Source organism: Salvia miltiorrhiza, chromosome 6 (assembly GCF_028751815.1).
Source record: "Salvia miltiorrhiza cultivar Shanhuang (shh) chromosome 6, IMPLAD_Smil_shh, whole genome shotgun sequence".
Taxonomy (NCBI): Eukaryota; Viridiplantae; Streptophyta; class Magnoliopsida; order Lamiales; family Lamiaceae; genus Salvia; species Salvia miltiorrhiza.
The window spans coordinates 18,217,799-18,231,928 of record NC_080392.1 but is presented as its reverse complement, the minus strand read 5'-3'; the positions used below and the strand labels follow the sequence as shown (position 1 = coordinate 18,231,928).

At 38.2% G+C, this 14,130-nt stretch overlaps 1 protein-coding gene across 6 annotated transcripts; it reads left to right on the top strand.

Annotated features, from left to right (window-relative positions):
* The first annotated feature begins 3,864 nt into the window (after positions 1-3,864).
* Positions 3,865-13,884, top strand: LOC130990294 (probable serine/threonine-protein kinase SIS8). Of its 6 annotated transcripts, none has more exons than XM_057914511.1 (13): positions 3,865-5,056; positions 6,817-7,254; positions 7,922-8,025; positions 8,445-9,682; positions 9,823-9,863; positions 10,504-10,572; positions 10,893-10,993; positions 11,566-11,644; positions 11,738-11,836; positions 11,918-11,986; positions 12,955-13,004; positions 13,123-13,299; positions 13,376-13,884. In XM_057914511.1, the coding sequence occupies exons 1-13, from the start codon at positions 4,574-4,576 to the stop codon at positions 13,506-13,508; spliced, it is 3,081 nt and encodes a 1,026-aa protein (XP_057770494.1). In that variant the 5' UTR covers positions 3,865-4,573; the 3' UTR covers positions 13,509-13,884. The 6 variants fall into 6 exon arrangements, 3 of the variants coding, with proteins under 3 accessions (XP_057770494.1, XP_057770493.1, XP_057770495.1); XM_057914510.1 differs by having other exon boundaries at positions 8,445-9,700; XR_009090911.1 differs by lacking the exon at positions 13,376-13,884 and having other exon boundaries at positions 8,445-9,700; positions 12,841-13,004; positions 13,123-13,222.
* The last annotated feature ends 246 nt before the right edge of the window (positions 13,885-14,130 follow it).

Genomic DNA, 14,130 nt, shown 5'->3' with positions numbered 1-14,130 from the left:
AAAGCAATAAAATTCTAAAGCTAGAAAACTGAAAAATTAAGTCTGAGGGTCTCCCTAGATAGGTCAAAAGAGGACCTATTTATAGTTTTCAGATTTCCTTCGATCACCATGGAAGTTGCCATGCAAAGTAAAATTCTAAAGGTAATAGAATCGTGTAAAATAAGGCAACTCTCCAGCTGGATGCGCGCTCTGGAAAACACTCCTACTCTTGCCGACTTCGCAGCTCTTCGCCAGAGGAACGACTGTCGTCAGAGAAACGGACCTCGCCAGAGAAATGGCTATCACCAGGGAAATGGTGATTTCTCTGCTCTGTCTTATTTCTTCGATATGCCTTATTTCTCTGCTCTGACAGTTGAGTCAGAGCTAACTTTTCTCCTCTATTCTGACTTCACTTCTGACTTGGTTCCGCTGCTCTGGAGATTGATTTCTCTGACTTTTCACTTCTCTGACTTTTATGTTGATTTCTCTGGCGATTGATTTATCTGCTCTGGAGAGTTGACTTCGCTGCTATGAGCTTTGATTTCTCTGGCGAGTGTATCTGCTCTGCTCTGCAGCGCGTGGCTTCTGCTCTGGCGCGGGCCTTCTCTGCTCTGGCACGGTGATTCACTTCTCTGACGCGCCAGATTATGCATAAAAACGGGATTCTTAGCCCGAACTCTCCAAAATTTGTTCTCTTCATCTCGGAAACCTAAATCTCCTGCAAAGCATATAATACACCATAAAACGCACCAATTTCCAGAAGATTATCTTAAAATACGCATATACAAACCCTTGAAAATAGAGCAATTTAAACATAAATCACTGCTGCTGCTAGATCTCCCTCTTTGAGCGTCACAAACCCTAGCAAACCTATATCTCCACCATCTCTGCGTTTATCTACTGATAACGCCGTTTTTCCCCCCTGTGAACCAAGTCGAAGATTTCAGCCACGCCCTTATTGGAAGACTTCTGCTCCGTAAGGGAGATAAACCGAGAACTATTATCGATCTTAAAGTGGAACTTCAACAGCTTTGGCACGTAAATGAGCGCTCGACTCTTACCCCTATGGCTAAAGGGTTTTATATCCTGAATTCAACTGTGCAGAGGACAAGGCGTTGGTGAAGCAGCGAACTGGATGGGAACTGTCAAAAGGTTCTCTTCGCATCAGAGAATGGGTTAGTTTCTTCGATCCTTATAAAGAAATATCTTCATTATGCCATGTTTGGGTCAGAATATACTATCTTCCAATTGAGTTATGGCATCCGGAAGTCTTTGCTTCCATTGGTTGAACAATAGGACTTCCAATACGTTTTGATAGCACTTCAGTGCATAGAGAAGTCGGACACTTTGCCCGGATATTGGTGGAAGTGGATTTGGCTCAGCCTCTCCAAGAACCTATGACGCTTGGCTGTGGGAATAACTCATTCTATATTGGATTCTCCTACGAGCAGTTACCTCTCTACTGTTCTCATTGTAGGCTGACGGGGCATAGTAGAGATAAATGCAATAAGAGCAAAGCGGCGATGAAAGAGGATGTTGATCCGAGGCCGGAGATGATTGACACCACGAAGGGTGCTCATATCAAAGACCCGTCTGGGGATGGTTTTGCTGCCGCTAGAGCAAAGGGCAGAAACTGGCAGCCTATTGATCGATCTTCTAAGGAAGTACACCAGCCTGCTTTTTTAGCGGGACAACGACATCCCGCAGATAATATTGTAGATAAGAATGCTCTGAAGGACTCAGCGGTTCTGAATCAGAGGAGACAATCGGTCGAGGGTGTTGCGATTATGGATGTTAATCCGTTTGGGCCGTTAGCTAATGAAGATCTGCATAAGGATGAAGTGTCTTATATTTCGCCGGCAAGGGAAGCGGGTGAGGCTGCTCTGGGGCAGATAGCACAACTTTCTGCAGAAATGAATATTGGGACACTTGACAATTTTCAGTCATCTCCCATTGCACGACAGAAGAAGGCGGATAACTCTATTGAAGGGAGGCAGTCTGGGAATGAATTGATTGAGAAGAGGCATTCTAGGAAAGAGTTGGTTCAGCCACACGGAGGTCAGCAGCTGGGACATTCCTCGGAACAGGAGGGCAGTCTGTTTCAGGGCAGTTTAGATTTATCTTATGGCCCAGATCTCTTGCAGGCCACTTTTGCAAAAAATGTTGATAGAGTATCAGACAGTGAAGAGGAGATCGATGAGGTGCTTATAATGGATGCGACTCCGGGAGAGTTGGGAGAGAGCTCTTTGGGCGCTAATGAGAACGATGCGATGGCTCTTGAAACCAAATTGGCTATAAAAGAAACGATGTTGGAGACCAATATAAAAGTGCAGCGAGCTCAGGAGATGCTCCAGAACAGCGACAGTAGCAATCCTGATCTGGCTTTGATAACTCGCGGCCGAGGGCGTCCAAAGGGGACTACCAAGAAGGGGAAGGTTCATGATTCTTCTATTAAGCACATACTCAGGCGTATAATCAAGAATGGTATGTCTTCAGATTTCCAAAAAGCTCCTGGCCGTGCTACTGGTGCCGTTTTGCAGGGCGCCGTTCTTGACACTCCGTTGCCGATGGAGTTCTTGAATAAAGTGCAGAAGGCTCAGTCTGGAGGAGCGATTCTGCAAAACTTTGTGATTCACTCATCTTCCGACGCAGCCCAAACTATAAAAATTGGAGAGATATGTTGGACGACGAGGGTGATGAAGACGAGGACGCCTCCTCTTAGTTTTCGTTTTCTTTGTTTCGACTACCCATGGTCCTTTGCGGGTGTTTTCACGTGGTTTTTTATTTTTGCTTTTTGACGGATCCTTTGAGATTTGCCCCTTTGTTAGCGTTTGTGCTTTCAAGGGTTTTTTAGTCCTTTTTCTCTCTGTTTTTTCTTTCCTTTTTAATAAAATTTCTATTTCAGCAATAATGTTATTTGGACAAAATATAGTTAAATACTTTAAAAAAAATCATTTAAAAAGTTTGGTTCAAAATAAAAAAGAATTTAGTTAGTTTTATTGTTTTCTCCACATTGTAGTTTTTTTGTAATTTTTTAATATTTTTTTTAATTTTTAATTTTTTGAAGTACAAAAACTACAAAAAATAATACTCTCTCCGTCCACGATATCGTTTTCACTTTTGTCATTTTGGTTCGTCCACGATATCGTTTTCACTTCCATTTATAGTATTAGTAGTAGGGTCCACAAATTTCCACTCACAATATAGTGAGACTCAAACTCCACTCATAACAATATCTACTATTATCAACTAATATTCATCACTTTCTTAAAACTCGTGCTGTCCACAAAGTGGAAACGATATCGTGGACGGATGGAGTAATAATTAAAAAAAAGTTGTTAAAAATTAAAAAAAAAAAACTATAATGTGGAGAAACAATAAAAGTAACTAAATTCTTTTTAAATTTAAACCAATTTTTTTTAAATTGATTTTTTAAAGTATTTAACGTTTTTTGACCGGACAAATTTTGTTCCAATAGCACTACTCATAAAATTACAAGTGGGACGTCCCACAAAAGTGTGCACTATCCCACCATAAAAAATTGTGCACTTTCGGTAGAAGGTTAATGGACAATGCCTGAGGTCCTGAGTTCAAGTCCTTCGTCGCGCAATCTTTAAATTTCTTTAATTATTTATGTAATTTATTAAAAAAAATGCATTTTTTTATTTTGAAACGTCCCACAATGGACATTTGCCACCCACTAATAAAGTGGTCTCCTTTTTTATTTTCAATATACTTACTTAATTAAAATTCGTGTCATCAATAATTATTTACACTTTTCTATATTATAGATGACAATATGTTGAACTTCAATAAAATATTATGCATTGCAGATGGACACAGGAATTTTTCAGAACCTATTCTTATTTAAAAATGTAGTTGTGGACTGATAGGGAGAGGACAAGTTGGAATTGGTTTTGGTTCGTCGAAAGTAAAGGAGAAAAGTGGTACAAAATTATGTGGAAGAAGTGGGTCGTATTTGTTGAAGGTCCTACTCTACTTCCCACTTGGATTGATTTTGCTGTCTCTGCAGCTACATAAGCATATGCGTATGGCTCTTTTTCCAAATTGACCAATTACAATTTTTTCCTCTTTTTTTATTTCATACTTCCTTCTCTTTCTCTCTCTTCACACAGTTCAAGATTGTAAAATTGACTGCACTTCATTTGACTCTCTCTCCCCCACCCCTTCAGCAGTTCTTGAAATTTTAATCTGGGGATTGGAAAAGAACAATCTTTATTTAGTTTCACCCAAGTAATTAGTGTACCTGCTGTGTATTTTTTTGGGTTTTGCGAGGCTGCAAGTGTGGTATTCTTTTAATTTATGGGGTTTTTGGTATTTTATGAGTAGGGGGTTCTTGCTATTATTGTGAAGAATTGAAGTTTAGTGGGCATTTTCTTGGTATTAGTGGGATTTGCTGCAAATTCTTGGATATTGCAAAAGGGTTCATTGATGGAGCTGGAAATTTGCACTCTTTGATGTGAAATTGGTGTTTTTATTGATTGAGGTTCATGCTTGGATTGAGGCCATGGAAAGATTTATGCAGAGGTTCTTGTTTCTTTAGCATTGACTTTCTTAGCTTAGGTGAAAAGAAATGAAAAACTTTCTGAAGAAGCTTCACATAGGATCTAATCAGTCTGAAGATATAGATGCTTCTTCAACATCATCAAGGGGTACTACTAGATTGAGTGATGGTTCACCAACTGTTAAGTTATCTCACTCTAAGTCGGAGCACAAGCCATTTTCGACGATTTCGGGGTGGTTGAACTCTGTCACACATAGGCATAGTCCTAGCCCCCCATCTTCATCTAACGTGACGAAGGGGGAGAAAATGGAGCCTTCTGATTCTGTGGGCAGCAGCAGCTTGGATGCTGCTTTGGATGCAGTGAGGCGTGATTCGGGTTCTAGCAACTCGAGGGAGAATGAAATAGAGGAGGAATATCAGATTCAGTTGGCCTTAGAACTGAGTGCAAAGGAGGATCCTGAGGCTGTTCAAATTGAAGCTGTGAAGCAGATCAGTTTAGGTACTTGTCATCCTGAGAATACTCCGGCTGAAGTTATGGCATATCGATATTGGGTATGTTTTTGGGTTCATGTCTTATATTATCGATTATTGTTCAGCATTTTGCATTCTTGGTACTTGCAGATGTTGAATTAATTGAGACAAGTCCATGGCCATTGTTTCTTCTCTTTAATCGGTTTAAGGAACTTTAATTTAAGGAAAATGATAAGACCGGGGTAAACCTATGCAACGGCTTATAGGTAACGGAAATTAGTCATTTCTAGGTTGATATGAAACTAGTCGATTGATAGATAGTTTGTGGAATGAAGACTTAAGTAATTCCTGACTGTTTTCTAATAAATCAACTATTCAGGCAAAATAAAATCGAGATGTGCCCTTTTTATTTCATTAAGCTTTTGCTACATAAATCGTAGTAGTTCAGTGTTGGAATATAGGTCCGTACTCAAATAGATGGCATAATCAATGGGGAATTTATTGCTTATTATGAGTCCAAGACTACGTTTGACAAAGAGTGATTATGTAACATATCACATATGGGAGCCTACCCCTGCTCAATTGCATTTGCGATGAATGACAATAGTTCTCTTTTTCTATGAGCCATGGATTGAAATTCCCTGTTCTAGTCATATCTTTACGTCGGTTTGAATCTGCTAGAGTGGCATCTGCTTTGTCCAATCTGAGGGTGTTCTTTCTTATAAGCACTTAAGAAAACATGACATAATGTCATTCTAAAACAGGGAACTGAGTCAAGAAGATAAGATCTCAAAACAGACTGGCAATTTGCATGCTCTGTACAAGTACATTTTCATGTGCATTTTGTTCTTGGAAAATGTAACATTTAGATATTTTTTGCACTCACGTATCCTTTTTCATAGCATGTAATCGTTAATTAGGGGAGAGAAATGGGTATATTCTTCTTCTAAAATGTCATGAAAGTGAAACCACATATATCAACAATTTTTTCATGTTTTTTTTTTTCCGACATTTGCTCTTTACAATCATTTTAGGTATGTTTTCATCCTCCATTATCTCTTGCTTCTCATTTTCTAGGCTCACTGTAATTCAGGCTTACATATTAACTCAAGCTTAATATTAATTTGCTACAACATAATTTTACAAAGAACAATAAGTAAAACAGTAGAGAATGGGGAAAGAAAATTAGCGAGAAGATTGACATGGCCTATCTCTGGCCTGTGTGAACCCTAAAGAAATTTTTGACACTCTATTGCCAGATATTCTTTACATGAAGACCTCCTCCCTATTTTTGAAATATGTCCGTAATAATTCCCTAAGCGTAGCTTCTTGGCATATGCATTTCATGAGTTTCGTTGTCTGCTTCACAAGTAAATATCAACTTTTCTTTTCCCATGAAAAATCATATGCAGTAATAAATAGGATTCACTAACTACATGGGCCTAAAGGCCCTAAACTAAGGGAAACTCCACAACTTCAACTCTTTTTTGCTTTGATCGCATTATTAAGGAACTATACATGTTTGATTTAGAAATATCAGGTGCCCTGAAAATATTTTCCCTAATTTACTTTCTTTCGGATCACAGCCTTCTTAGATAGTCTCTTAAATAAACATGAAGATCTGTTTGAAATGACAATGTTATATAACCCTTTCTCTTTGCATATTTGTGGAGATGCTTCTTTAAACTTATTCTATGTTGTAAGATTATCCATCACATAAATTGTACCTTATCTGATTTGTTCTCGACTTGAAGGAAGATATATTGTTGTTTCATATGCATGATCCTCTTTACTCTCCTTTCTAACATATCTCATATTCTAGATTTATCCATGCTTCACAGAATTACAATGCTCTTACCTATGACGACAAGATTCTGGATGGTTTCTATGATCTTTATGGCATTGTGACTGATTCCACATCATCTAGAATGCCTTCCCTTGTCGATTTGCAAGCAACACCTGTATCAAATGATATTAGTTGGGAAGCCATTCTTGTCAATAGACAATCTGATACCAAGTTGTTAAAACTTGAGCAGAAAGCCTTTGAAATGGGTTTCAGATCAAGGTCACATTCTGTAAGTTCTGTAACCCACAATACAGTGCGAAAACTTGCTACTTTAGTTTCTGACCACATGGGAGGGCCAGTTGGTGACCCTGACAGCATGTTGGTAGCATGGAGAAATCTCAGTCATACTTTGAAAGCAAAGCATGGGAGCATGGTTTTGCCTATTGGTTCTCTGACTATAGGACTAGCTCGTCATAGGGCATTGCTGTTCAAGGTATCAAATGTTTTTAATGTTGAGAGTTTTTTTTTTTGTTTTTTTTCAATATGCCCAGCGATTCATTTTTCCCTTACTGGGATTGAGTCATTTACATCTTGTGAACATAATTCATGCTCCATCAATTCCTGTTTATTTTTTCATCACGGAGCTAAATCCGCCTATCCAAGTGCAAAACCTAAATGCATTAACACACATTGTGCAAGCATATACACATGCAGGATGTACAAACATATATGCACATACAAATATGTATGTATGTATGTATGTAACTATTAGTTTATTTAGTTCACCCTGAATTTGTTTTATAGTTTCTTATAATTTTTGGTAAAAGGGAATTTGGTGGATGCTGTCATTTATTCACATGTATATGTATATTTGCTCCATGGGTTGGAGAATTGTAAAAGAAGATATATGATGTTAATAGCTCATGGTTTGTTTTGTATAACACAATGAAATCAGAGTCCTTATATCTATTACTAATGTGAATCATCAAATCTACGTGACATGTACTTATATAGAATAAATAAGAATGAGCATTTGACACTCACCAAAGGACATGTAAATGTAAAAGAATATATTAGGTAGTGGCTGATCTTTATGGATAATGGACAATTGGACATGCACCTTTCATTTAGTCTCTTACCTATATGGCATGATTGTTCAGGTGTTGGCTGATTTTTTTGGAATTCCTTGTCGCTTGGTGAAAGGAGCACAGTTTACTGGTTCTGATGACGTGGCAGTGAACTTTGTGAAAATTGATGGTGGGAGGTAAGTGCTATTTAATTGCTATATTCTCTATTTGCCGTACTTTTCTTTTGTCTTTTCCAACAGAAATGAGCAAAATGCCATATTGGACTTCCGTGATTGCTTAGGTGCTGCCTAACCAGTTAAATTATTGCTTGCCACATTCAATGTCGAAGTGAAGTATACAGTATAAAATAAGTTCTGAGTCTTGAGGTTTATACATTAAATACATCTCTTCTCTGCAAACAGCATCAACGGTTCTAAGTTCTAGTCATAACCATGTTTGTTGCTTAATTCTTAATTGTTTGTTTTAACTCTGCTTCTTATTCAAAAGAATCTCAGAGAGTTTCTAGCATATGATATGATAGTGTTTCCAAATACATTTAATCACTATTGTGTGATTAATAAATGATCCTATCCTAAGATGTCAAATTGTGGTTCAGGGAATACATTGTTGATTTGATGGCCGACCCTGGTGCACTTATTCCTTCTGATGCAGCAGGGGCCAATCCCGACTATGAAAACTCTTTTATGCCCATCTACCCAGTGTCTAAAAATGCTGGTCCTTCTCATAGGCCTTCATCCCGTGCATTTGAAGAAAAATCAGATTTTGGATTATTGGACCAAAGATCCAAATTCAGGAACAGTGTCACTGAGGGAAAGGAATCGATGGATGATGGTGAAAATAAATCATCAAATGCTTTAGGAGAGTTGCCGATGAAAGGTCAGGGAGGATCTGAACAGTATGCTTATGGTTCAGATGTGAAGAGAGAACCAGCACTGGAAACCTCTACCAGGCCCAGCCATACACATGCAAGATCTCCATCCTGGACAGAAGGTGTTAGCTCCCCGGCTGTTCGAAAAAAGAAAGTGAAGGATGTATCGAAATACATGATTGAGGCTGCCAAAGAAAATCCGCAGTTAGCTCAGAAGCTCCATGATGTTCTGCTTGAAAGTGGTGTTGTCGCACCTCCAAATTTGTTCACAGAAATGTACACAGAGCAGCTAGATATGCCGCTATCAGAGGTCAAGTCTGCAATGCAAGAATACGATAACAAAGGATCTGATGACAAACTTAAAGGAAAGGGTTTTCATAATTTTGATCGATCTTTTCTCCCTCCCCTGCCTCATCAGGATTTTCATTCTAGAGGCAATGTGGATAAGCACCCACATCTCCAATTAGATCTGAAAGAATCTAGTGAACATGATGTTTCCTCAGATTCTGAAGCAACTCCTGTAAAATACACAAAAAATGTTCCGGTTGCTGCGGCGGCAGCAGCTGCTGCTGCTGTTGTTGCCTCTTCGATGGTAGTTGCTGCTGCAAAGGCAAGCAGTGATTCAAAACTTCAGCTTCCTGTCGCAGCTGCAGCTACTGCAACAGCTGCAGCTGTAGTAGCAACGACTGCAGCTGTTACAAAACAGTATGAGGCTTTGGAATCTGCTGTTCATTCACCAGATAACCCTGGCATACTTAGTCCAACAGTGGGTGTCAGAAGTGATGGGGACACTGATGTTGCCATTCATGAACGAGGTAGTGGTGACAGAGGACATGGAGGTTCGGGACCAAGTTCTGGAGGGGAGAGGAAATCAGATAGGTCCACTGAGAATGAGAGTTCAAAATCTGATTCAACCTTAGATGATGTAGCGGATTGCGAAATCCCTTGGGAAGATATCACCTTGGGTGAGCGTATCGGGCTTGGTACTAATCCTGCATTATGTTTGGGTTTGGCTAATAGCTGTTATTTTGTTATACTTACAAGTGATTGATTTGTCTTGGACAAACAATTAATATACTTCTTTATTTAATTTCCTTTGTTTCAGGATCTTACGGCGAGGTATACCGCGGAGACTGGCATGGAACTGTGAGTCTCTGAAAGCCTGTAGAGGGATTTTGTTTATTTTTCTATTGTGTACAAATAGAAAATAGATTCAGTAACCCCACTAGAGAATCCTGCATTTTCCCCAACCTCAGTTGTCTTTTGAAATTCTCAAATTAACATGCTGTAAGATAGTCTATTAAATGGATACATGTTTTATCTTTGAAAATGTTTTGATAGAAACAGTGACTTATTTAATTTATTTTCACTCAAAGCTAGGTGATTCATGTTGCTTTCTTGTACCTCTGTTGCCTTCTCAACATCTCACTGTGCACAAAATTAGAGTTTTGATCGTTTTGTCTCTTGAAGTGTCGGGCTCTCTGTTCCCTTAATCAATATGGAAAATCATTATTGAACCCCAATTTCCATATTTCTATCGGTTAGACAATTATGAACTATCAAGTTGTCTATGTACCATGTGGTGGTTCTAAATGTCATCTTGTTGTTTCTAAACAAAGTCTTCCAGCGATTGTCATTTATTTCTTGTCATGGTTTCTTAAGCATAGTTTGTTTTCATCATGTCTGTGTGTTTGTATTGTATGTGTTGCATTTTTAGTTTTTACAAGTCTTCTTCTGCTGCGATTAAATCCTGGAAGATGAATATTTACACAACTTCAATTTTTAGGAAGTTGCTGTTAAGAAGTTCCTTGACCAAGATATAACTGGTGAATCTCTCGAGGAATTCAGAAGTGAGGTAATCACCCTATATGATGGCTTCTCACTTTCTAGCATTTAGAGCCAGGTCTTGCATGTAATAATGTCTGTTTCTTGCTAGCAAAGAAGGTCAAATAAATCCAAATTTTTGTAATGAGCTGTTCTTGCTCTTAAATAACTATCTAGTACTAGAGTAGCTTTATAATTATGTTTAACACTTTGACTTGTATATTTCAAAGGTGCATTTATTGATCCTGCTCTTCCGACTCCATTCTATGTTCTAGTTCTATTTTATTTTGGATTTTCATATTTACTTGAGATGGTTTCATGAGCTGACATGCATATTTTCTGGTTTTCAAGGTCCGGATCATGAAAAGAGTCAGACATCCAAATGTTGTTCTCTTTATGGGAGCTTTCACTCGACCTCCAAATCTCTCGATTATTACAGAGTTTCTCCCTAGGTATGCTTAAGATCCTTTGAACTTTCGGACCTTGAAGATTGATGTTGTTTGTAATTTCCACGTTCTGGGATTAATGATTGTCGAACCTCTGTCTGTTGATTTTTGTATACTTGTTATAAAATATGCATTTAAGAACTGCCTTCCATCATTCCAAGTTTTGGCCACTTAAATATGAAACAAATATAATTTGTCAAGTCAAGCATGGTTCTGTAATCTATTTGAGTGAGGGCAGCAAGATAGGACTAAAGAAGATTGACCATGTCACTGATATTCTGGTGAGATAGGTGCTTTATTTTTTTTACTTTTACATTTTGTTAATTGAAAGATGAAGAGTTAATATAAACATAGACACTAGCGTTTTAGAGCGATGCCCTAATAAACTGAATATTGAGATTATGGAATTTGCATGCATTTGACTTAACAGATGTCCATCTCTCTTGGGGGATGAACGTTGACAAATTTAATGCACCAGAATTGGTTTTTCTGAATTTTGCTGTCAGTTTTTATTATCAAATGATTCATATCATGAACTTATAAATGGTTTTTATTTGACAAATTCTTTATTTGGTCAGAGGTAGTTTATACAGATTACTTCATCGCCCAAACAATCAACTAGATGAGCGTAGACGGTTGAGGATGGCACTTGATGCAGTATGCTAATTTATATTCTATTTTTATTTCATTTGTCCACTGTTAATTAAGGGCGAATGTGCTAGCGCTAATAAAAGACACGTGATGTGACAGGCTCGAGGAATGAATTATTTGCATAATTGCACTCCTGTGATAGTTCATCGAGATCTGAAGTCCCCAAACCTTCTCGTTGACAAGAACTGGGTGGTGAAGGTGACTTTCTTATCACATAGAAACGGTGATGTTACCATGTTATAGTTTAGATATTAATCTGTGCTTCATTTTCTGTAAAAGGTGTGTGATTTCGGATTGTCGAGAATGAAGCACAGCACGTTTCTTTCTTCAAGGTCAACTGCTGGAACGGTAAGCTAGTCTCACATTTTATTATGATCATTTACAGTGTGTGGCCATGTAAAATTTAATGTCTATACTCGACTTTTCTTATGTCATTCTCTGCATTGTAGATTTAGAGTCCTCTCAATAAATTGACTTGTAGCTGTCACTTTATTTCCTTTATCCTTTGTGTATTAGTGAGGTTTCATGTTGGAACACCTGTTCTTTTAAGTAGTTTCTTGGCCCTTGTTTCATCTCTGGTCCCAGTTGGCCTCTATATCCTTTGATGCTGCATTAAGAAAAACGAAAATCTAATCATGCGACCAGCTAATTTTTATGCATCATTGTATCATCAGCAATTTTGTAGAAGATAGCTCAATTGCAGTTGATCCTATTACTCGTGCTTTTGAGAACTTTGATTGCCAAGTTTCGCCTTCAGAAAAGGTGGTCTGCTGTGATCTGTGGTTCAAAAATGAATTCAAATTTTCTATATCTATCTCTTTTTGTAGGAAAAGGCGAAAAACCAAGTGTCGATTCCTTAGTGTCTTGATATCTGCATCATGAACATGTATCAAATATTTTCTGTTTTTTGTTTATCTTTTTGTTGAAGAGATTAGGTATCACAAAATTCAGGTTATAAAAATGAAACATGCAACTATCTGCAGTCTAAAATTTCATCCTAAGATAACTTATGGATCTAGGCTGACATTTGCACGGTGGAGCCAGCTTATTTTCGTGCATAAATGTGCCATTTTGCAATTATATCTGGAACTACCATGTCTTCTTTAGTTGTATGATGTGATGCAGCTTGAAAAATTAATTTTCCTTGTCTCGTTTGTTCTTGTGCTTCCACGTAAAAAATTGCTCGTTGTTACATGACTAAGCGTTGTTGGGCCCAACAATGGTGTCTGTTTGAAACTGAAACGCGACTCACCAAGTTTGAATAGCTCTCTTGAGCAAATAGCGCTGCTAATTCTGAGGGTTTTCGTCTTGCTTAGGCGGAGTGGATGGCACCGGAAGTGTTGAGAAACGAGCCATCCAATGAGAAGTATGCAGTCCCATCTTATTAAACCTGATTCAGCTATAATAATGTATGAAAATCTCAAGAATCACATGTTAGCTTCTCAACCATCATGATCTTTTATTATTGTTGATAAACAATGCAGATGCGACGTTTACAGCTTCGGCGTGATACTCTGGGAGCTTTGCACCATGCGGCAGCCTTGGGGGGGAATGAACCCGATGCAGGTCGTTGGCGCTGTTGGGTTTCAGCATCGCCGTCTTGACATACCAGACGACATGGATCCCGTCATCAGAGGCATTGTCTTGAGATGCTGGGAAACGTAAGTCTTAACTACTTGTAGCCACTTTCCACAGCCATTTTTCAAGAGAATGAAAAGCCCCTTTTCGTGTTTGCAGAGATCCGAATCTACGGCCAACGTTCGGTGAAATCATGGCCGCCTTGAAACCGCTTCAGAAGTCGATCGCAAGTTCACAAGCACCCAAAGCAGGGAGCAGGAGAAGTGTAAATTCGCAAGATAAGAGAAGCTAGTGAGAGAAGCAAGCAGCAAAAATTTTCCCTGGTTGAATGCCTGAACAGTTTGGCATTTTGCAGCCTTGCTTTGAGACAATTGTTTGAAGAACTCAAGAAGACATGAAAGCTCTTGTTTGAGTCAGTTAGAATTACTTCTTTCTTTCTTTCTTTTCTTTCTTTTTTCTTTTTCCTTTTCTTTTGGGTTGTTGTTGTAGTTGAGTAAGTCGTCCCTTTATACGTATTTCTCCTTTATTGTCCTTTTATATTCTTGGCTTTGTAACGCCACCTTCAAGTAAATTGTGCAGTTTGTTGTTGTAAATTCACAAGAAATTGTTGTAATTATTGCTTGTTAACTTTGTTTCAATTGAGACTTGGACGCCTTCTCTTGTGTTTCTGTATCTGTTGCATTGATGTGAATTGGGCAGTTGGTGTGGTTTAAACAAAATGCAAAAATTCGTCCATAAAAAAGGAGCAAGCAACAAAATCATGACTATGAGATGGATTATAAATTTAACTTCTCTGTAGGGGGTAAGTTTGGAATTTAATACCACAAATTGTATTTTAATCTATTCAATTAAGTTCACAATCTCATTTCTATGATTGCATAAATTTTCAAACACCACAAATTCATAACATTTTT

Bases quoted from the DNA above. Each gene is read 5' to 3' on its own strand.
- LOC130990294 (XM_057914510.1), top strand. From the start codon at position 4,574: ATGAAAAACTTTCTGAAGAAGCTTCACATAGGATCTAATCAGTCTGAA. The intron at 8,026-8,444 runs GTAAGTGCTATT...ATTGTGGTTCAG, and splicing joins GTGAAAATTGATGGTGGGAG to GGAATACATTGTTGATTTGA. The intron at 13,005-13,122 runs GTATGCAGTCCC...TAAACAATGCAG, and splicing joins AACGAGCCATCCAATGAGAA to ATGCGACGTTTACAGCTTCG.